Source organism: Penicillium pulvis (genome assembly GCF_028828015.1).
Source record: "Penicillium pulvis strain IBT 33274 chromosome Unknown contig_12_segment0_segment0, whole genome shotgun sequence".
Lineage (NCBI taxonomy): Eukaryota > Fungi > Ascomycota > Eurotiomycetes > Eurotiales > Aspergillaceae > Penicillium > Penicillium pulvis.
Genome location: NW_026643072.1, coordinates 4,010,487 through 4,032,047, shown reverse-complemented (window position 1 = coordinate 4,032,047; position 21,561 = coordinate 4,010,487). Strand labels below are relative to the sequence as shown.

At 50.2% G+C, this 21,561-nt stretch overlaps 8 protein-coding genes across 8 annotated transcripts; 5 read left to right on the top strand and 3 right to left on the bottom strand.

Annotated features, from left to right (window-relative positions):
* Positions 1–163: 163 nt before the first annotated feature.
* On the bottom strand, positions 164–3,586 carry nic96 (linker nucleoporin NIC96; the record flags this gene model as incomplete). The annotated part of the gene is made up of 5 exons (XM_057062282.1): positions 164–490; positions 546–1,282; positions 1,365–2,346; positions 2,401–3,046; positions 3,123–3,586. The coding sequence occupies 5 exons, from the start codon at positions 3,584–3,586 to the stop codon at positions 164–166; spliced, it is 3,156 nt and encodes a 1,051-aa protein (XP_056926244.1).
* A 433-nt stretch (positions 3,587–4,019) lies between these two features.
* N7503_002734 (cytochrome c oxidase assembly protein COX16) lies at positions 4,020–4,492 on the top strand (the record flags this gene model as incomplete). The annotated part of the gene is made up of 2 exons (XM_057062281.1): positions 4,020–4,343; positions 4,412–4,492. 2 exons carry the CDS (start codon positions 4,020–4,022, stop codon positions 4,490–4,492), a joined length of 405 nt encoding a protein of 134 aa, XP_056926243.1.
* Positions 4,493–5,760: 1,268 nt separating this feature from the next.
* ptpA (uncharacterized protein) lies at positions 5,761–8,101 on the top strand (the record flags this gene model as incomplete). Its single annotated transcript, XM_057062280.1, has 3 exons — positions 5,761–6,235; positions 6,324–7,309; positions 7,385–8,101. The coding sequence occupies 3 exons, from the start codon at positions 5,761–5,763 to the stop codon at positions 8,099–8,101; spliced, it is 2,178 nt and encodes a 725-aa protein (XP_056926242.1).
* A 1,040-nt stretch (positions 8,102–9,141) lies between these two features.
* Positions 9,142–10,970, top strand: N7503_002732 (F-box domain protein; the record flags this gene model as incomplete). The annotated part of the gene is made up of 2 exons (XM_057062279.1): positions 9,142–10,048; positions 10,111–10,970. The coding sequence occupies 2 exons, from the start codon at positions 9,142–9,144 to the stop codon at positions 10,968–10,970; spliced, it is 1,767 nt and encodes a 588-aa protein (XP_056926241.1).
* Positions 10,971–11,166: 196 nt separating this feature from the next.
* Positions 11,167–11,776, bottom strand: N7503_002731 (uncharacterized protein; the record flags this gene model as incomplete). The annotated part of the gene is made up of 2 exons (XM_057062278.1): positions 11,167–11,239; positions 11,298–11,776. The coding sequence occupies 2 exons, from the start codon at positions 11,774–11,776 to the stop codon at positions 11,167–11,169; spliced, it is 552 nt and encodes a 183-aa protein (XP_056926240.1).
* Positions 11,777–12,124: 348 nt separating this feature from the next.
* On the top strand, positions 12,125–14,077 carry N7503_002730 (FGGY-family carbohydrate kinase; the record flags this gene model as incomplete). Its single annotated transcript, XM_057062277.1, has 3 exons — positions 12,125–12,334; positions 12,406–12,966; positions 13,022–14,077. 3 exons carry the CDS (start codon positions 12,125–12,127, stop codon positions 14,075–14,077), a joined length of 1,827 nt encoding a protein of 608 aa, XP_056926239.1.
* Positions 14,078–14,389: 312 nt separating this feature from the next.
* On the bottom strand, positions 14,390–18,118 carry N7503_002729 (calcium/hydrogen antiporter; the record flags this gene model as incomplete). Its single annotated transcript, XM_057062276.1, has 5 exons — positions 14,390–14,740; positions 14,809–14,972; positions 15,043–15,969; positions 16,028–17,904; positions 17,989–18,118. 5 exons carry the CDS (start codon positions 18,116–18,118, stop codon positions 14,476–14,478), a joined length of 3,363 nt encoding a protein of 1,120 aa, XP_056926238.1. The 3' UTR covers positions 14,390–14,475.
* A 494-nt stretch (positions 18,119–18,612) lies between these two features.
* Positions 18,613–20,139, top strand: N7503_002728 (proteasome regulatory particle base subunit RPT6). Its single transcript, XM_057062275.1, has 3 exons — positions 18,613–18,952; positions 19,033–19,708; positions 19,770–20,139. Exons 1-3 carry the CDS (start codon positions 18,718–18,720, stop codon positions 20,026–20,028), a joined length of 1,170 nt encoding a protein of 389 aa, XP_056926237.1. The 5' UTR covers positions 18,613–18,717; the 3' UTR covers positions 20,029–20,139.
* Positions 20,140–21,561: the final 1,422 nt, after the last annotated feature.

Here is a 21,561-nt window from a genome sequence, read left to right as displayed (position 1 = left end):
ACAAAGCTACACAAGCTTGGAAGTCAAGATCATGAGTACGAAAAGCTGCACTCGGGATTACCTTGGAAATAATTCTATCTTAGGGGCGCCCTCTTTTAATTTTAGAAGTTGATCAAATGCCACATTATTGAGTAGATTCCACGGCCTAGATACAAAAATATCCTCAGAAGGCTCCAATGTCGGATCCCGCCCGAGCCAATGCCTCGTAGACCTTGGGCGGCAATTTGTATTTCACCATACCGGAGAAGACCATGAGATCCTTGGCCATGACCATAAGACGTTCAGCGAATCCTTGGTGCATATCGGTCTCGTAAGGACCCGAGGTCTGGCGGTGGCGCTCATGGCCAATGCATGCAATGCACCACATAATCACATGGCCAATGTTGCGGGAGATGATCTCTGGGAGAGCCGAGAAGGACTGTGCTGTGCTGCGAATAAACTGCATAGAGCCTCGAGCTTGCAAAGGAAGAATGTTAAGCTTGTCAATAGCCTGCATAAAATTGTTAGTCTGGAGAGAAAAAAACAATATGATATTCTCCACTTACATCGAGTGCTGGAGCCCACCTGCCAGCTTCCACTTCAATCTTTGCCTCCATCATGCAGAGAAGGAGTCCACAGGCGTCACGGCTAACCGGGCGAATCTTATCGTAGTACATTGGCTTGGAGTTGTAGAGAAGGATCATGTTCTTGCCCAAAACAACTGGGTCATCGACGGTGGTCAGGCTCAGACTGCTTCCAGGCGCCGACTGATCTTTGAGCTGGCCGTCTTGACCCTGCTCAACTCGTGGTCGGAGAGGTTGCAACTTAGGCATGATACCGCCCAGCTCAACAGCAATTGATTCTGACAAAGCGCGGTTGATTATATCGATCACACGACCATAATTCTCCGCCAAGTGGTAGAGGAGGACCGCATCAGTGATCAGACCCTTGTCATCTGCCACACCTGCTGCCTGTACCGTGATGTTTTTCAGGAAATCATCTTGATCCGTCAGATTGATCAGCTCAATACGTTGCTCAATGATACCCGTTATTCTAGTCCCGTCAGCCCGGATGTCACCCAGCAATTTGGCAAAGTCACGAGTCTCTAGAATGAACTCGCGCAAGGCCTCATGACAGACCGCTGCCTGGGATTTGCCAAGTGAGCCTGGAAGGTCCGCGTTGAGACAGATCAACGAAAAGTAATCAATGGCGGCCTCGACGTATCCAGTGCGGAACTCTCGCGTGTATTGAGTGATGAGGTAACCGAAGTTAATCTGTGGATACTGCTTCACAGTGAATGAAACTAAACGAATACAGTAAATCAAAGGTTAGCAAGATCAACGATACGGATGGCTTAGCGTAGTTGGACTGGGGACTTTGCTTACGGATTTCTTCCCCGGAAGCATAGAAATCGGAGACACGCAGGAGACCGTAGTATGCCAATGCGATAGCAAAATGCACCGCAGTAACAGGCGAGTAACTGCCCAGATATGCCACAGCCTGCTCAAACATGCCTCCCAAGATTTGGAGAAGGAAGAATGTTCCATAACCACCAGGCGCATCCTGGCCTTTGGTGAAGACTCGTTGACCGATCTCCGTAATATCTGTCTGAATGTCTTCCAGTCCAAAGACGTCACCTGCGACTTCCTCGGCTCGATCATCCTCCCTAGCGAGGCTGAATTGCAACCACATCCAATCCTCAACGGTCTGGTTCACGCCATCCAGACGACGCCGGGAAAGATCACAACGACCGATGATCTTATAGCATGCCATCCGGTAGGGATCAACAGTATTGTCAGGAGCATTCCGCGAGCGTTGCTGGTACTCTCCATTGATTTTCTGCTGCATTTCTCGGCTGAGACGTGAATCTTGAGCGTAAGTGGTCATATAAGTCACGAACTTGTGATCCAAAGACCGGAACCCAGGGTCCTGACTGACGTATTCAGCGGCTTCCTTAACGAAACCACATCGTAGAAGGTAGAAGATCAAAATCCAACAGTAATCCTGTCCATTCATCTGCAGTTCGGTTCCATCGGGTGCCAGATCCTTTCTGGCAGCACGAAGGCGGATGTACGCCCGGATCTTGTTGGTCACAGTCGGGATTCCACCCAGTTGGGCTTCACGTGGGTTTTTGGTTATGAGGTTTTCCACCTCGGTATAGAACATTCGCTCCAGGAATCCCCTGGACCCTTCCAGTATTTTCTTCTTCAAATTGATGGCTTTGCGGGAGTGGCTCGATTCCTCCAGATAATCTGTGGCGTACTGACGTTCTTTCACCGCATCGCGGTCCTCGGCGCCGGTAACGTTGGGGCTCTCACCAACGATGCTCACCAAAGCTTGATAAGCGTCAAATAGTTGTCGAGGGGCCTAGGAGGCGAAAGTTAGCTGTGCAAAAAAAGCAATTCGATTTCCGAAACATACATCACCGCCGGTTTGCATTTCAACTTCAGAGAACTGGTGAAGCACTGGATATGTCCGCCCTTGGAGACGAACAAGATTCAACTGCTGGACCTTCTCAGCATAGTGTCCCATCTTCTCTCGCAAGAATCGAAGGTCTGGAGATGGCGCCGTGGGTCCCTCGCTGCGCTCTGCTGGGTCCTCGAACAGCTGGCGACTTGTGAGGCCGGCACCAGGAGTTCCAATGACAGATTTGTCAAGACCAGAACGGCCAAACACACTTCTCCGGGATGCAGCAGGGCCACCTTGCTTGGATTGTCTGGCTGATCGACCAAAGGCACCACCCCGCGTTGTGGGTTTCAGGCTTGCGCCGTGGGAGCTGTCTTTTTGCGCGAGGCCAAAATGTTGGAAGATATTCTGCCGCTGCTCTTCCCAGTCCATGTCCACCTTCTCCTCCAAGAAGGAATCGAAATCCCTTTGAGCGCGCGATAGACTCTCTGCAATCATCACCTGCCGGCCACGCTGTTGAATGTTTCTGAGATATCGCTGGTTGTCTGGGTCGAAGGTGTCCGGTTCTCTCGTCGCGGCCAGAGACGCCTGGGGGTCTAGAGAGCGAAGGTCTCGGAGCGTCCGTCCGGGCGCAATACCAGATGACGCAAGAAGGTAATGACTATCAACATTGTTCATTAAGTTAGCGACAAGCGCTGGGTCAGTCTCCAGGGTGGGGGGAAAGGATCAAAACCTACGCCTTCGTCGTCGCATTTTGCTGGGGGTCTTTCCCTCCTGATGTGCCTAGCTCTCGCGCCTTTCTGCGAATATCATCCAGGCCTAATTGAAGACTGGGCACATCCTCGAAGTTTCCATTTTGAGCAGTACCCGATAGTGGTCGCTTTTTCCCGCGCTCCAGAAGGCTGTTGAAAAACGCTGGTTTGGTTGCTTGGGTCGACATTTGCGTTTGCTCTTGAGAATTCTTGGCCGGTTGCTGGGTCTGCCCTAGGATGGAAGACTGGGCGGGTGGCTGCGGCTGCGGCTGCGGCTGCGGTTGCTGCTGCTGCGCTTGGGATTGACCAAACAGAGAAGAAGGTTGAGCAGGCTGAGCAGGCGCAGCTGTCGTATTGCCGAAGGCACTGGTCGTATTGGTAGACCCAAAAAGGCTAGGCTTGGGGGTTGTTGTGGCCCCAAGACCACCGCCTCCGAACAAAGAACCCATGTTGGGAAGTATGGATCTTGTGGGGTCGAATTAACCGAAATCGAAGACGATTGAGACTCAATGACTGAGTAAGAGGTTAGAAGCTGTCAATTGGGGATTGATGGCAGAAGCTGTGGCCGAAGGGAAGCAGAGAAAAGCAAGTGAAGCTGTCCAGCTGTACTGTGGTCGTACCTTGTAGTCAGAAGAAAGTCTAAAAGTCTTTCAAGATTCCACCACATGCAATGTCGCGATAATCCCGGAAATAGTCTTGTAGCAACGCTTGTTCACTACCAAATCCCAAGGGCCAAGCAACGGGAGGGTAGATGAGCTTTATGCTCTTGTCGCGCCTAAACAAAAGTTATCCCGTTGTCGGACAATCAATTTCCCGAAATCGGGTTCTAATTACACATTGAACCATCATGCCATTATTGAACCTCACATTGACATTGCAACTATGCCTGCTTTTCAGTCCAAGACCTTTCGCCGAGCAACAAGTGCTTCATCCACATTCGGTGAGAAGCTTGGAGCTTTGTACCGCGCGCGACTTCCTCGGCACCCATTCCTTTTCTTCGGGCTCCCTTTTATCACCGTCATTGTGGCCGCATCCTTTGCTCTGACCCCTGCAGCAGCCTTGCGCTATGAGCGTTACGATCGTAAAGTCCAGCAAATGAGCAAGGAAGAAGCTTTCAATCTGGGACTCAAAGGCCCCGATGGCGAAGAGGGAATCAAGCGCAATCCTCGCAGGAGAGTTATCGGTGATGAAAGAGAGGAATACTACGTAAGACGCCTAAAAACCAAATGCATATTGATTTGCAGAATTCTGATTGAATTTTTCACACCTTCTAGAGACTTATGGCCAAGGATCTCGACGACTGGGAACAAAAACGGGTAAAGAGGTTCGAGGGTGAACCCGATGGGAGAATCTGATCGCATAAAGAGCCATGGAATCCACCGAAAGGGAGTACGCTGTGCCTACCAAATCCCCTCCAATTGAGGCTTGAAGCTCAATCGCTGCTGGTCCGGGCATGCTTTTGGGACACAAGAACTGTTCCAAACTGGTCGTGATATTGCCAACACCGATCCTGGTCTGGGCCCATATATATAGAATATGCCTTGTGGAAACCGGACCTTGATCATCATCTTGTGGTTGGATTGCTTAATTTGATATAGTCCAGTGCTGTCTCTGCTTTTTCCTCCTTCACGGACCATCTCAATGCGCCACCGTGGAGTGAGTGGGGACGTTTAATTCATTGGGGATCCAGCTACCTGGTTACATGGAAGCCATTCAGACCCTAACCCCAACACGGATGGGCTGACGCATGATCGACATCGGCATGACGATGAACCTGAAGTCCTCTCCAAAAGTGCCCGCCCAGGGAAGATTGAATATGTACATTAGTAACAACGTATGAAATACAGGGAGTTCATCCTTCTCCGCCAAATTCTTTGTGTCAACAACCCATTGACCTCAGGTCACTTGAAATTTTTATAAGCTACGATGAACCACACTAAAGATCCGAGTGCAATGACGCTTTTCTCCAATAAATCCTCAATAGATTGCATGGTGTATGTGGCAGACGATATAGAAGAAACCAACTGAACCGAGGGTTTGACGGGAACCCGTGATCCCCACACATAACGTCATACCTCAAGGATTCTGGAAGCCCAGAAGACGTTCACCACTTCTCTTTTCCTCCCGAATTGAACCTAATTTAATTCCTACTCTACCCCTCACAGCACTTATTAATCATGTTTTATGACATTTCCCTCTGATAACAGGTTCTTCTCCTCGCTTCCATTGGCCTAACTTGTGCTCGTTCTGGCTGGACCCTTTTCGCCTCAGCCCCCCTCGAACGCCATCCAACTTATCTTACGTCAGTTTTTTTCTACGACTTCCATTCTTTCTTCCTTACCACCACGACATATTCTTTTCACCAAGCATCTTTGTGATAGATTTTTTCGTGAACTAAGAGTAAGGAAGAAAATAAAGGAACGGAAAAAAACATTTCCCCCACCATCGTCATCACCAGTTTCTCTGAGTCAGCGAGATACCGGGCGGTCTTCTTGGAATTTCGATCATATAAATTCGAACTCGCATTCACAATTGCACACCAAAGGTCGGGCTGATGATATAACTGCTTCTGTCGTTCTGATAAACTTCCGGGTCCCAAGCACTGGGAGCAAAACCAGCTACCATGACGGGTCCCGGCCGATCACCATCTTCGCCGTGGGTGCAGCCAGTGCAGGGAGGTTCCCGGGATATTAGAAGCCCTCAGTCTTTTCATCCCGCCCTATCACCTTCAGCAGCTGGTATGCGTTCGAACGGATCCATCACGGAAACGTCCAGTCCCAACTACTTCGGCATGACAGTCGAACATCGCTCAAGCAACCCACCAACATCAAATCCCGGGCCACACGTACAGAAGAACTGGGGCTCAGGCCCATTTCCCAACCCTCAGCCGTCCCTCCCCAGTCCGACCAAGCTGCAACTATTCTCGCAAGAGTCGGTATCTGAAGGCCTAGTCAATCTTCTGAGATCGGAATCAGAAACTGACAAAGGCCGACGGGAATCAGCTCTCCAAGGTTTTCCCCCCAATGGTGATCGATCATTAGGCTGGTCTCAAGGAAGCTCGAGTGGGTATGCTCCGGATTATAGGAAACCTTCGCTCGGTAAGTGGCCGCAATGCCTGCAACCCCCCCCCCCCTAGTTGCCCAATGCAACCCCAAAAAATCAACGTCACTAAACTCCTGAATATAGTCTCCGTTCCTGAAACCTCTCAGTGGATCACAGCTGACCGCTGCGCTGAGATTATCCGATCCTGTCCACAGGGACTCCTGCTCTTGGATGTTCGGCCCTTTGCTCATTATTCCAAATCCAATATTCGAGGATCGTTGAATCTCTGTATTCCCACCACATTGCTTAAACGCCGGTCATTCGATACCCAAAAACTGGAAGGTACATTTACAAGTGACAATGACAAACGACGTTTTTCTCGGTGGAGAGAATGCTCCACTATCATTGTTTACGACAACGCCACTTCCGAGGCGAAAGATGTGGCTGCTCTGCTGAGTGTCATCAACAAGTTTCAGGCAGAGGGCTGGAGCGGAGAAGGATTGATCTTGCAAGATGGCTTCAAGGGATTTTCCGGCCGATTTCCAGATTTGTTGCAACGGCCGCAAGCGCAGACGGCAGGCCCGTCAGCTAAGAAGCGGTCACCCATGAGCATCGATCTTCAATCCGTGGCCCCTGTCGTTGGGGGTTGTGCTCTTCCCGATTCATCATCAGCCGTGAATCCCTTTTTTGGTAATATCCGGCAAAATATGGATCTGATGGGTGGAGTCGGGCAGATTCCCTTGAAACTACCTGGTGGTCTGACAGAGTCCAACCGACAGGCACTTCCTCTTTGGCTCAAAAATGTCTCGGACCCGAAAGATGAAGGCCATATAGCCTCTGAGAGATTTCTGGATCTGGAGAAGATAGAGTTGCAACGTATGAAGCAGGCGTTGTCATACGAAGGTCCCTCGGCTTCGACTGGAGGAGCTTCCAAGAAGTACCGTGTCGCAGGTATTGAAAAAGGCACCAAAAATCGCTACAATGATATCTACCCCTTTGAACATTCTCGTGTTCGGCTTGAGGGGATCCCCCTGGGAGACTGTGACTATGTGAATGCGAATCATATCCAAGCTGAGCTCAGTAATCGCCGATACATCGCGACACAAGCACCAGTTCCAGATACATATAACGTTAGTACCACCCCCCCCCCCCCCCCCTTCTTCACATGTTGTCTGCTTCTGTTCAGGCTGACATCATCTCAATAGGATTTTTGGCGAGTGGTTTGGGAGCAAGATGTCAGGGTCCTTGTTTCACTGACGGCTGAGATGGAGCGAGGACAGGTCAAATGCCACCCATTCTGGAAAACTGGGGATTATGGGCCATTCAAAGTCAAGGCTTATTCCGAAAAGTCGATCCACGTTGAATCTCTGGCTCGATCAGCGACTCCCGGCCAGTCTCCCGACGGAACCAACGAAAACCCTGTCATCATCGTGCGACATTTCAGCCTTTACCATACGGCATTACCGTTCCAACCACTTCGGGATATTACACAGCTCCAATACCCCTACTGGCCTGACTTCGGGACGACTTCACAACCAACTCATTTGCTCAACTTGATTGAGCAATGCAACAAGGCTGTTCGCGCCACTAGCCTGGCCGGGTTCACCAGCGAAGAGGCTGAACCGACTGGCCAGCGACCCATCCTGGTACACTGTAGCGCCGGATGTGGTCGCACCGGGACTTTCTGTACGGTTGATAGTGTGTTAGACATGCTAAAACGGCAACGGTTGCCGGGCGTGCAATCTTCAGGATCCCCGGGACCACCCGGATGGACCCGGGATTCCCACCTCGACCTGGTCCAGAAAACGGTAGAAGACTTTCGGACTCAGCGGCCGAGCATGGTGCAAAATCTCAGCCAGTATGTGCTCTGCTATGAAAGCGTGCTCGAATGGCTTGTCTCTCGAATGAACGAGCAGTCTTGATGTTTGAAATCCTTGAACGATTGGAGATACCCATTTTCTTTTCGGACTTTGCATTGCTGAGGTGTTTTATGATGGGCCTGGGAGTTTCTGATAGAAATGATGAGTACATGAAAGCAGTATCGCTTCTGATCTGAAGCGATGAATACACGAATGCCTTTTAAGGCCATGTCATCTTTCCTCAGTTCTCCTTGTGCCAGGGTTTTGAATACCCATGTCCTATACATAAATAGTTTTTGACGATAAAAAATGCATAGATACACGAAAGCATCTCACTGCCTCTTCCAATCAACTTCATTTCCATTATACCTTGCAGATTAGGGATTCTTCTATGTAACTTATGTAACTCGAGGATTAGTAGGTTGACACCCAAGATTCATACTTTGACACTTTGATAATGTACTCCTGGCCTAGCGCAGTAATGGCAATTCAGACCAAATCCTACATTATGACAGCTAATTTCTAAAGCGCCAAGGAAGATAGATTCTTGTCATTTGACCTCGCTCAGCGTTACAAATTCTAGGCGCTCACAACCCGCGTCGTAAGAAGAGGCCCATTGACTTGGAGCCGAGGGTCGATTGAAGCGTTATTTTGTAAGTTGATATTAATTAAGCCAGAGTAGTGCCTTCACCTGACCATATATATAGTCTCCGGTTCCGATATATACCGTGGGCGTCCAGTCCCAAGGTTGAACGGGCCGATCCCGACACTCAAATAGGGAAATACAATGCCACAGGCTGAAGCGGAATCTTCCCCCGCCAACGATTGAATGTTTTTTATTAAGTTGGGTTAAAGTAATTTAGGGTTCATGCTTGCGACAAAGTCAGGGAATCCACACTTGCCAAGGTTGTCCCCGCCTAGTGCTAAAGTAACTTTAAGGCAACAGGCGCCGGCGCCTAAATATCCTTTTTCCCCAACTTGGTTTGACTATATATAATGAAGCCAGCCCCCCACTAGGGTACGAAGCTATTTACTCTCACTCTCATCTGTCTTTCCTTTCATTTCACACTTGGATGACAATGGATCTCACCCCACACAACACAATGCTGCTTTCACTCCCTGCTGAGCTGATTCAGCTCATCTTACGAAGTTGTGACAGTCCATCTTTCCTACAGACGGCCTTTACTTCCCGCACCCTATTGGAGCTTGCCACCACTAGCCGTGATCTTGTTCACCACCAGCTCTCCCAGACTCCCGGAAAGTCCGACTACTCAGCGTCCCTCACAACTCGCCAGCTGTTCAAGTTACTCCTACATCGATCCATTGATCAATTGTTGTTTGGGATTGGAAATCATTTTGAACGCAAATCCTTTACCTTCAGTACTATATTCGGTGGGAAAGTGATCGACAGTCGTGCTTCTTCCATCGTGTCCTTGACAAACGATGCAGGTACCCGCACACAAGTGTTGTTGGTATTCCAAAATGACTCCACAGTCTATCTCTTCGGCATTCGAAATGGGTATTTGACCCTGCAGCAACGATGCGAAGTTCCTGCAAAACGGTATGGAAATGTCCAGGTTCTCCATACGGCACTTGAAAACGAACAGATCTATGTGCTGCATCGCTTCAAGCCTTTTATTGCCGATGGGCCTGATAGTGACCGCCCTTTCGTCAAACAAGCACAACAATCCAACCCCCACGGAAACATCTTCCTAGCCACTTTCCAACTTGGTCACCCAACCGCCGGTATCTGCATCCATGGATTCCCGGACGAGAGCTATTATGAGCCGCTGAGCTTTGCAGTGGAGGATGAGCAGTTTGCTATTTCCTGGCAACATATTCAGCATGCCCACGATCATCGAGTGGTGCTTTATAAAATGGAGCAATATGGTGAGATGGAGGCTTTCTCAGACCACGGGCCTAACCTCGGCGGGCTTGACCCCCTTGGTTTTGTTCGGCATGATCATGGTGTGCTACAGACAGACGCGAGACCCCTTCCTCTAATCCTAGGTTTGTTTCATTCCATTTTACACCTCATACTCGGCAGAAACGTGGGTACTAATGCATGACAGCCTCAAAATATACATCGTTTGTCCTCGCAGAACACCACGAAGGTGACGGTGATGCTGAGCCGACAGTTAAAGTGGCGTTCAACGACCAAGGCCAGCAATTATTACACTACAGCCGGGGCCAGGCTTTATATAGCTCCTTCCAGAAGATCAACTGGGTGTCCTCACCCGGCCAGTGGAAGCCCACAGCCAATCCGAACGGCTGTAATGTCACATTCACAAGTGCACTTTCCCTCAGTTTCTCAATCGGAATCCCTTTTTACGGCACTCACCAACAAGGCGACCGATCTCACGGGTCTCGGTGTCATTGGCAATATCTCGCTCTTGGTATTGCGACTCATCGAGTAGAGCACTGGTCCGTGGCCTGTTTACTCCGATCTGAAGCATCCCCTATGGCTATAAATTGTACACACGAGCAGAACATTGACCGAGGAAGGCGATTCGAGACTTGGAAGATCATGGCCCAGCTCGGAGGGTTCCAAGAGTCGAACACCTCGACGGGATCTCTGATTGCGACTTCACCCCAGAAGACCCGAATCGCGATGGCTAGCTGGAAGACCGTGACCATCTGGGCCTTAGAGCCGACTGTCTTGATCAATGGCGAGGATGGCTTTTATCCCGAGTCGTGGCAAACAGAAGGAGGATATCCAGAGCTCAGGCCTGCTGTGATCCAGTTGGATGCTGTGTGCTGTCAATTACAATTCACCGAGAAAGAAAATGAACTGGTGGGCATCACCGACCGAGGATTGATGCTCCTGCGTCTCAAGCCCGAAGGGCGAGGAGTTGGATTTGTTAATAGCAGTGGGAGTCGTATTTCCGAGGAAGGGGTAGACATCTCAAAGCTGGCGGCGTACATCCCATAGCTGGCGGCATTGACCCCATCTTGTTCTATTGATATTGTGTGCTTTCTGTCGTCATGAGTTCCATCTCAATTGCATAGCGTTATTTGTTGCCCCCTGTTTGAAGGGCCTTTGTCCATGATTATAATCAAAGATACCGAGCCGAGGATTCAGAATGATCTCGTTGAAACAATATGATATTCTCTTATCTATGACCACTCTATTGTCCTTCCCCACCACCACCGCCGCCGGACATAGTCAAGAATGTGACAATCAAGAGCACCCACCAGTACCTACCATTGACTACATTAGCGATGATACTTATAGACATAGGAGCAGTCCTTGACTTACTTTTGGAAAAATGTTTTCTCTGGGACTTCTTCGGGATTTGACCCATCGGGGCTCACGACGACCGGTCGGTTCAAATGCGGCTGGGTGCCTGGTGCATTGGAGACCAGCTCCACCTTAGAGCCAGAGGAAGATGAAGCGGCCAGAGAAATGTGGTACGGCTCGTTGGCAGGTCCGAGGTGAAGGCGAATTGTGGGCTGGTCATCTCCGGTCAAGGCGGACAAGGATACCAAGCTGCCAGACCATTGCTTGGGGCTGGAGGTAGTAATGGTGTATAGACCAATGCGAACGAGGTCATTGGGAGAGCCGGCCGGAGGGTGGTACGACAAGAGCTCGGACTCCAGTGTCGCAGGATCATAGGCGACGCGTGCCAGGAGAGAGGGTTGCGGCGATCCGACGGGCCAGTAGAAAATCTCGGACGACTCGGCCGCGACGGTGGCGATCAGGAGCGAGATAGCCCCTAACAGGTATAGGAGATACATGGTGTGGGGTTGCGGTCGAAGGATAGATTAGAGGGGAAAGGGGAAAAAGTGAAGCTACTTGCTATATCGGTATCGGGGCGGTCGGGCCGTGCGATAAGTACTGTACATCGGACCCAGGTACATTACCCCACAAAAGCTGATGCTGTCATATCTATGATACTTTTGTCAACAAACCTGGAATTTTCGCCTTCGTCTGGTTCTATTGTGAGCTCTGGTGAGACCTAGTCTTCTCTCTTCTCACACACTTTGACGACATTGCTGTGTTTCTTATACTCTATCTAGTGTGAAGCTTTCCCCTCCCCCACATTTCGATTTTGATCCCAAATCTACATACCAATCCACGGCAGTATGGCGTTGCCTTATCGCCGTCCCTCTCGCCAGGGCTCCCGCCAGGCTTCCCTGGACCCTCGAAATGAGCTAGCAGTGCATCTAGATCATTTCATTGGCATCGACGTGGGGACAGGAAGTGCTCGAGCTTGTATCATCGATGCGAAGGGCGACATCGTGGGACTAGCCTCAGAGAATATCGGACTTTGGCAGCCAGAGCACGGCTACTATGTACGGTCCCCAACCAATACCTTGACACCAACAACCTCCCGGTCATTTACTGACGGGATGTACGTGACTAGGAACAATCTACCACGGACATCTGGCGTTGTATCTGCACAGCCGTGCAACGGGCTATTAGCCAGCACAATATCAACCCAGAGACAGTCCGGGGTATTGGCTTCGATGCCACCTGCTCTTTGTCCGTGTTCAACAATGAGACCGGCGAACCCATCTCGGTGACAGGGCCGAACTTCGACTCGGAGCGTAATGTGATCCTATGGCTGGACCACCGTCCGGTGGATGAGGCAGCCAAGATTAATGCGACAAACCATAATCTACTTCGCTATGTGGGAGGCACGATGTCCGTTGAGATGGAGATTCCGAAAGTCCTCTGGTTGAAGAATAACATGCCCAAGGAGCTGTTTGACAAATGTAAATTCTTCGACTTGGCAGACGCACTTACCCACATAGCGACTGGTAACGAGAAGCGCAGCTTCTGCAGCGTGGTCTGCAAGCAGGGATATGTCCCTGTTGGAGTTGACGGGAGTGTGAAGGGGTGGCAGGAAGATTTTCTAAACGATATTGGTCTGGGTGATCTGACGACAGATAATTTCAAGCGAATGGGCGGCGTTGACGGGGTGGTGAGCCCTCTCTGAGTTATGATAAGAGACAGTTAGCTAACTTTTTCCGATCTAGAATGGTGACTACTTGAGTGCTGGTGAACTTGTCGGGCACCTGTGTGAAAAGGCTGCTACAGAACTAGGCTTACCCGCTGGAATTGCCATCGGCAGTGGTGTAATCGACGCGTATGCTGGCTGGATCGGTACCGTTGGTGCTAAAGTCAACCTGGGCCCCGATCAGCTGAATGAAGAGGTCGCCAAAAATGATATGGCACAGGCTTTCTCTCGTCTTGCAGCAGTGGCCGGTACATCAACTTGCCATCTGGCCATGTCCCCGGATCCTGTCTTCGTCGATGGCGTTTGGGGTCCTTATAGGGATACCATCCTTCCGGGATTTTGGATGGCTGAGGGTGGACAGTCTGCCACGGGAGAATTGCTTAAGCATGTCATCGAAACACACCCGGCCTTCAACCAAGCCACCTCGATCGCCGAGTCTTATCATGCCAATATCTACGAGTACTTGAATGAGCACCTTAAGGAAATGGTGCAAGACCAACAAGCTCCATCTGTGTCTTACCTAGGTCGCCATTTCTTCTTCTATGGCGATCTTTGGGGTAATCGGTCCCCCATCGCCGATCCTAATATGACAGGGTCTATCTTTGGGTTGACGAGCGATAAGACTGTTGACGGCCTTGCCATTTACTACTATGCTACATTGGAGTTCATTGCTCTCCAGACTAAGCAGATCGTGGACACAATGAATAAAGCTGGTCACAGCATTACTTCAATCTTTATGTCGGGCTCGCAATGCCAGAACGACATATTGGTCAACCTGATCGCATCAGCTTGTGACATGCCGGTGGTGATTCCTCGATATATCCATGCGGCTGTGTGTCACGGTGCTGCCATGCTAGGCGCAAAGGCTGCCAGTACCGATCATGATGGAAAGACGGAAAGCTTGTGGGTTATAATGGACCGCATGAGCAAGCCTGGCAAGAAGGTGATGCCCACTGTGGACAAAAAAGAGAAGGCTCTGCTGCAGGCCAAGTACCAGGTATTCCTCGAACAGTGCTTCAAGCAGCAGAAGTATCGCCAGATGGTCGACGACGCCGTGGGTGATTGGCAGGCCTAAGTACCCTAGGCTTTGCGGTGACAATCTACGTCAAGCCTGGCTTGGATGAACTTCTTGAGGAAAATAGCCATTTAATGAATTTGATTTATACGATATTGGAATTTGTACGTAATCATCGAAGGAAAAGCGGAAAGTCTAGCAATGTTCATTATGAGATTGAAAGCATCTCAGATGGGCAATCTTCGGAAAAACAGAAAACATGAAATGCATGAAATGAGTCTCCTCTGTCCAGCAAGGAGCCGATGATTAGAAAAGACGAACGGGTCGGAAGCGACAGAGAGCCATTCAAACCGTGAACGAGCCATGCATGACGTTGTAGCTATGAGACAGAATGGCATGGCCCACAAAATAGAACATGGGCGATGCCTGGGCATTATGATGAGCTAGATATGTTCAGTCTAATATGCCACCCCGGAGCGAGTACGACCGATAGTATAGAACTTCTCGGAGGGGATGGAGCCAAGGGCGAGCTTGTCGAATCGGTCTACACCCATGCCGTCCAGGTTGCTGTATCCTGATAGGTAGAAACCGAGGATGACAACCAAGTAGGTCAAGACAAGCACAGAGCCCTTGAAGTAGTTGCTTTTCCCCTCGCCGTACACGTACGACAATAGGAAGACGCACAGGATGACAGTGATCATATCCCACTGAGGGAAGAGAAGGCTATGAGTCATAACGTGTTAGCAGAGGGGTCTGATGGAATTCCGAGATAGGAAAAGAGATGGACATACTTGAAAGAGTGCTGCGCAAGTTCTGCAGGGTCGATAGAGCGGGTATATAGAGCACTGAAAAAGACCAGGGCAGGCACCTGCAATAGACAGACTTGCAAAGCATAGGCGGAACCAATCTCCATAGACAATGCTATATTACCGTTCATGGCAAATGATATGGCATTCTGTGAGGGAAGTTAGTGATCCTTCTTAGTTTTCCAATCAGGGTTAATAGATGAATAGGCTCCAACATACAAGGAACTCGGTGGTGTTGGGCACCAGGGCAAACAGCGTGATTCCAAGGAACTTTTCATCAATGTCCACACTCTCTAATACCACGTCCACGGTATTGACAAGGAGCTCTGCAACTATAGCATAGAGAATAGTTGCACCGAGGAGAATTACGGAACTCTTTGTTCGACTCCAATTTGGAGCATCGTGACCTCCGCCAGCGTGCGCATCGGCGGTAATGCCAACATCCTCGGCCTCCTCAAGAGGTGGTTTGATTTGATCGGCCATAGCACGCCCGGCCTGACGCCCAGCAGTGTGTTGACTTTGGGGCTTCCGATTTCGAGCAGCATCGCGAGCCGCCACTACAGCAGCTGTGGCCGCCATTTCGGTAACCTCGCGGACAAGCCTCTCGTTGTCTTCCCCACTCAACCCTCGAATGCTTTTGGGAATCTGCCGATCCTCGATGCCCCCAGCTTGTGGGGGTACTAGATAAGGCGGGTTGCTCCGATGTTCCACCGCCGAGCTGCCGTCAGTGGTTTCCCAGCCTCCATCCTCGAGGCCAACCTGCCTAAGTGATTGGCCTAAGATCCGCTTGTACAACGGGGACTCACGAATGGAGTCTTTGTGGCTAGTGAGAGCACCGGAAGCCTCAGGAGATCCTGAGAAGGCATGCCTGGGTTCATAAGACAGCGAATCCTGGATAGGGTGAGAAGCCTTTTTCTCTTTCTCTTCAACCTCCCAAATTAGAGCAGCGTGCGTCCGAAGGGTAAACCAAAGGCCAATTATGTACGACAAGAAAAGGAAGACAGCGGCAGCCCAAGCATAAGGCTGGACTGCCTTCTCAAAGAAAGCATCCTGCACAGATGCCAGCTGGGAGAAATAGCATTGGCGGCAGTCGTCCTGGATCACCATGCCGGCCGGTGCCACACATGGATGGCAATTGAGTTCGTGCTACAGTATAAAAGTCAGCTTGTAGCTCGATTGCAGGTGAGTAAAAAGGGTCACTTACACTGCCATAAACCTGGTAGAATAGGGTGGGACCAAAAGCGGCGATCATAGCAAACAGAAGCATCGTCGAGGTCACACCTGCAGATTTCACATTGAACCGTTGAGTCTTGCGCTTGATGGCGCCAAAACACATAGAGAGGCCAGGTAGAAATAGAATTCCCGCGAAGATACTTCCAATGATACTTCCCTCAACAAGCCGAGCCTTGCCCTCTGTCAAGGCGATGCAGTAGAGGTATACCTCTACAATAGTTGAGAAGAACGCGTTGATCGCGGCACCTAGACCCATTGAGGACTGAGCCGAGATCGAAGCAACTGCCTGACCGATGAAGTAGGCTAGCGGGATGATTGAAAGCAAAGCGAGGGTGAAGATCAATCCCGGGTGCGTCAACCATGACTGTATTCCCAAGTATTGACTCAAAACGTAGTAATCAAATATGACGAAAAAGACCACACTTAGCAGGTTGATGAAAAAGATGTTTGTGCCGTCGATCGTGTATTTCCAGTACCTGGTGCCTGCAGCACGGTATGTGCATAGTAGAATAGAAGGCGAGGAAGACTCGGAGCTGAGCCTTGCATATGAAGTATCGGAATGGAAAGACAAGGCAAGAGGATGTCTTCGTAGATGGCTCACCAGGATGAGTGTTACACGACCCATTGGAATCGCAAAGACCAGCAGCCAGCAGAATAAGGACACCAAAAGCATCAAGGGTCCTACCAAGAAATAGAAGAACACAAAGAATACCACTCGGCCTGAATTCCATTCACCGCGGCCAAATAGGCGACGCTTCGCTTGAGGGAGCTGTGAATCCGAAAGTTGTCCTCGCTGAGGCCGGCCCAGCAGACTGTCTTGTTCGCCAGCAGAATCCACACTGTTTCGTCGACGTCCCACAAGTGATCGGTCCCTGCGAGGGCCAAAGAACAGTCGACCATGTTCCAAGTCCCCGTTCTGCCATTGCTCATATTCGCTGATACTGCGGCCCTCCCCTTCATCTTCCTCTGCATAAAGTTCATCAGTCTGTAGGAGAACAAACGATCCAAATGGGTAGAGTAGGTAGCGCGAAAGCCCCGAGAATACCCTTCCATAAGCCACAGCGCTGGATGAGTAGGCGAAGCAAAAGCAAGCTACCGCCGCTAACAAGGCAATTAGGGCAAGCCACCATCCAAAGAATAAAGACCACAGGAGGTTGGATAAGAATAGCATAGGGCTGACACGACCCCCCGGTGACGAATGAATATCCCCCTCGGCGGTTTTTTCAACCGATCGACTCTTCTTGTACACAGCCGGCTTCCAGATTCGGATTCCGAAAGGATGGGTTTCATTAATGGCTTGCTGCCGATCCTTGAGCGTGAAGCTCTCTGCATCACTGCTTGCTTCTTCGTCCTCATGGTCGTCGTCTTCATGGACATCCTCGTCATCATCGCCAGGGGAGTCGTCACCGCTGTCCAGGTCACTCCCTCCATCTGACTGTCGTAGGGATGGAAGCTCTCTCGAGTCGTCCAAGCTAGGTTCTGGTAAGACAGAGTCGTCCCCAGTAAGATTATCCGATTCAGCTCGTGTTAGCGGACTGGGACGGGCACTGGGGCGTCGTCTCAGGGTGCTTGGTGCACGCAATGGACGAATCCTCGGGGATGGCTGGGAAGTGGAGGCCTGGTGCAAGGCAATGTCTTCCTCAATTTCCTTGATATCATCGTCGGTCGAGAACTCTTGTCCCTTGTGGGGTATTTGACGTTTGGATGACATGCGGCGGGTCACTGGTGGCTTTTTAGGCCTGTCAGGAGCCGTAGAGGACGATGTGTAGGCGCGGTTCGCGAAATCCTCGTAGCTTTCTTCGTCGCGCATTTCGGACGTCGCCTCAGCGGGGAAGGTATCCAGGCTTCCTATTCGCGCATGCCATTAGCAACATTCTTATCCACTCATCTCTCTTCCCGTTCTGTTCGGTTACACGAAAGTTGCAGCCTTACCGTAATTTCTTCGCACAGAAGGCGCAGATCTCGGAGCCGGAGTCAATGATCCCGGAGGATACTCACTCCCCGTCAATCCAGAGGGCCGGTTTGACTCCGGATTCTCGAAGTCATTCGTGCTGCCCGCCATTTCAGGGTGGACCGAAAGATAACGGGATTAGAAAATTAAGGCAACTCTAAAAGAATAGAACAAGAAACGGAAAAAGCAAAGATAGGAATAACAAGCCTCAGAAATGCAGGGATCGACTGTGATTAGGAAGAAAGCGATCAAGCCGTTACATGGCGGGGAGCAAGTGAAACCAGACGTTAATCATCGCATCAGCTGAGATTCGAATAATGTACAATCAACGTGGAGAGCTCGAGCCTAATGACCCATGGTTCACTCCCAATCAGGGAGTGGATGACTCATCACGTGGGGAGCTATCGTTTGTGCTGTTTGTTTGCCCTTGCTGGCCTTATGGGGCCCTTGTTGCCTGAGTAATCGGGTGTCAAGATCATGTGTTGGTTCCCGCAGCTTCGAGAGAGCTGGTCCAGCTCCAACTGTGAGGACTCTCATCCCAATCATCATCGCGTTTCTTGCCCCCACCTCCCACCAATTCCGCTTTGGTTGCATCTTCCACTACACTTCTTCTGGCCTACATTAAGAGCACCTTTTCAACAAATCCCATCCCTCTGTGGAAGTCAGCAGCCCGTGACCTCTCCTCGCTCCGATAGCGTCATCTCGTCAACATGGCGCTCGACAATTACTACCGCAATAAGATCGAGGATATGAAGCTCGAGATTATTCAGGGTCAAGCAGTCCTAAGACGTTTAGAAGCACAGCGTAATGACTACAACTCGCGAGTGCGGCTTTTGCGAGAGGAGCTTGGTCTCTTGCAGCAACCCGGCTCTTACGTTGGCGAGGTTGTCAAGGTCATGAGCACCAAGAAGGTCCTGGTCAAGGTACACCCGGAAGGAAAATATGGTATGTTCACGACTTTTGAATGCGGCTTGCAGCTGGCCCGCTCTTGATGGTGCTCGATTCTAATAAGATTCAATCTTCAGTGGTGGATATCGCAGATGGCGTTGATATCGCCAAGCTCACCGTGGGCAAGCGAGTGGCGCTTCTCTCGGACTCTTACAAGCTGGAGAAGATGCTCCCATCCTCCGTCGATCCCCTCGTCTCGCTCATGATGGTGGAGAAGGTTCCGGACAGTACATACGACATGATCGGTGGATTGGATCAGCAGATCAAGGAAATCAAGGAGGTCATCGAACTCGGTCTGAAGCACCCCGAGCTATTTGAGTCGCTGGGTATTGCACAGCCAAAGGGTGTACTACTGTACGGTCCTCCCGGTACCGGTAAGACACTTTTGGCTCGTGCCGTGGCTCATCACACCGACTGTCGATTCATCCGTGTCAGCGGCTCAGAATTGGTGCAGAAATACATTGGTGAGGGAAGTCGCATGGTGCGTGAGCTTTTCGTCATGGCTCGTGAGCACGCGCCGAGTATCATCTTCATGGACGAGATCGACAGTATTGGTTCCAGCCGTATAGACTCAGCAGGAGGCGGTGACTCCGAAGTGCAACGGACTATGCTTGAATTGCTGAATCAACTGGACGGTTTCGAGCCAACTAAGAACATCAAGATCATTATGGCAACCAATCGATTGGACATTCTGGATCCGGCCTTGCTGCGGCCTGGTCGTATTGACAGGAAGATTGAATTCCCCCCACCATCGTCAGTTTCCCCTCTTCTCCTACTGATTGATTACATTCTAACCATTATCTTTCCGATGCAGGGTCGAGGCGCGTGCCGATATTCTACGAATCCACTCTCGGTCAATGAACTTGACTCGTGGCATCAACCTGACCAAGATCGCCGAGAAAATGAACGGGTGTTCCGGAGCAGAACTCAAGGGTGTTTGTACCGAGGCCGGTATGTATGCGCTGCGTGAGCGGCGTGTGCACGTTACACAGGAGGACTTCGATCTGGCCACTGCCAAGATTCTCAACAAACACGACGACAAGGAAGTCGCCGTGTCCAAGTTGTGGAAGTAGAGTGGCGGGATGATCGACCTGTATCACTAGTTCTAATTTTACACTTGGCCTTTCCTTTTTCTCTCTAGATTGCGTATTGGTGAATGACGATCAATGATGGTTGTTTCTGGCGACTTTGCCATTTCCATCTTGGCACGGCCCACCCGAGGATCTATGTACGAAGGCCAGATAGTCTTTGGGCATAAAGCTGCATAAGTCATTTGCTACACATCGGACCGTGGGTTAGATCGCATAATTCACCATAGAGGGTAGTCTATATAGGCCTAGATTATTGATTTTTCGTGTCTCCACTGTTATCAGGGTGACTGCCAGATGATATTACATCCGTAGATGACTCTGGGATATGGCTACACCATTCCGCAGTGTTGGCAGCAGAAAGCCTGGTCGGCATGCAGACGAATCTGACGCGTTCGGGTACTGCAGATGCAAGATACTGTCAACTTCCACCTAACCATCGGACAATCATCGGACTGCGCGGTATGGCGCAAAAATGGGCCATCGCTCCCTGCCTTGCCGAGTTTCGGGCGGAAAACATGCAGGCTGAGAAACCTATTTGCTTGGCCGTCATCCCTTGAGGTCTTGGCCCATTGAAGCTATCACCAATTTTGACTTATGCAGTGGGAAGCATGCCGCGGTATCCCTGGAGCGGAGTCCGGAGTAGACTAATGGGTAAACTACTGTTCTCAGCACCGCCCCCAGGGGCACATCATAGTTTGCTTCGTGCTAAATGTAGCTAAATGTATTTGATAGGAGAATGTCAGATCGACCGCTTGGCGCGGATCATCCAGCGCCCTGGCGACTTATTGTCTTGGCAGTCTGGGATCGAACTGTTGCAGTGCTCCGTATCAGCATGATGTTTCCTGTACGTTGCACACTATCGGTATGCCAAGGGCCAAGAAATTCTTGGGAATTTCGCTTCTCAGACATTATTGTCTTTCTTCCTTCCCTGTGTGTATTTGTTCGTCATTCTGATGATGACCATATTGTGGCCACCTATGACGAGTTCCTTTGTTCTCAACGTACTGTAACGTCTGTTGAGTGAGTCGATTGGACCACGATTGTTCTTTCTCGAATGGCAAAGAGAAGAAAGTGGAGACTCGCACTGACGCGGCCTAAAAAGCGCGTGACTAGCGGATCAGTGGGGGCAATTGACAGCCATAATATACTTAGAGTGGGACCTTGGTTCAGTACCGGGTACTTCGGTCTCCCCAGGGTCCACTAGTTTCCCCAGCACAAAACCCCATATTTGGAAGTACCGGGTACTTTTGGCCCCTTACTGCACCCCAAGAACATGCCATATCGTATCATTGGTCCAAGTATCCTTGATCATTCATTATTTCGATTTTGATTTTTCTTCATGTCTTATCTTGGTGGATTGACATGCACTCCGTACTCAGTACATGTAGATTTCCAAGGGAATGTGAGATCTCCCTTATACTCTGAGCACATATAGAGTGTGAAGAGATTAAGATGTATATCGCCCAAGTGAACACATAAATAGGCCATATCCACATCAAGACCATAAGGTTTTTT

Excerpts from the sequence above, each read along its gene's own strand:
- N7503_002728 (XM_057062275.1), top strand. The coding sequence starts at position 18,718 with ATGGCGCTCGACAATTACTACCGCAATAAGATCGAGGATATGAAGCTC. Across the intron at positions 18,953-19,032 it reads ACACCCGGAAGGAAAATATG|TGGTGGATATCGCAGATGGC; the intron begins GTATGTTCACGA and ends TTCAATCTTCAG. Across the intron at positions 19,709-19,769 it reads ATTGAATTCCCCCCACCATC|GGTCGAGGCGCGTGCCGATA; the intron begins GTCAGTTTCCCC and ends TTTCCGATGCAG.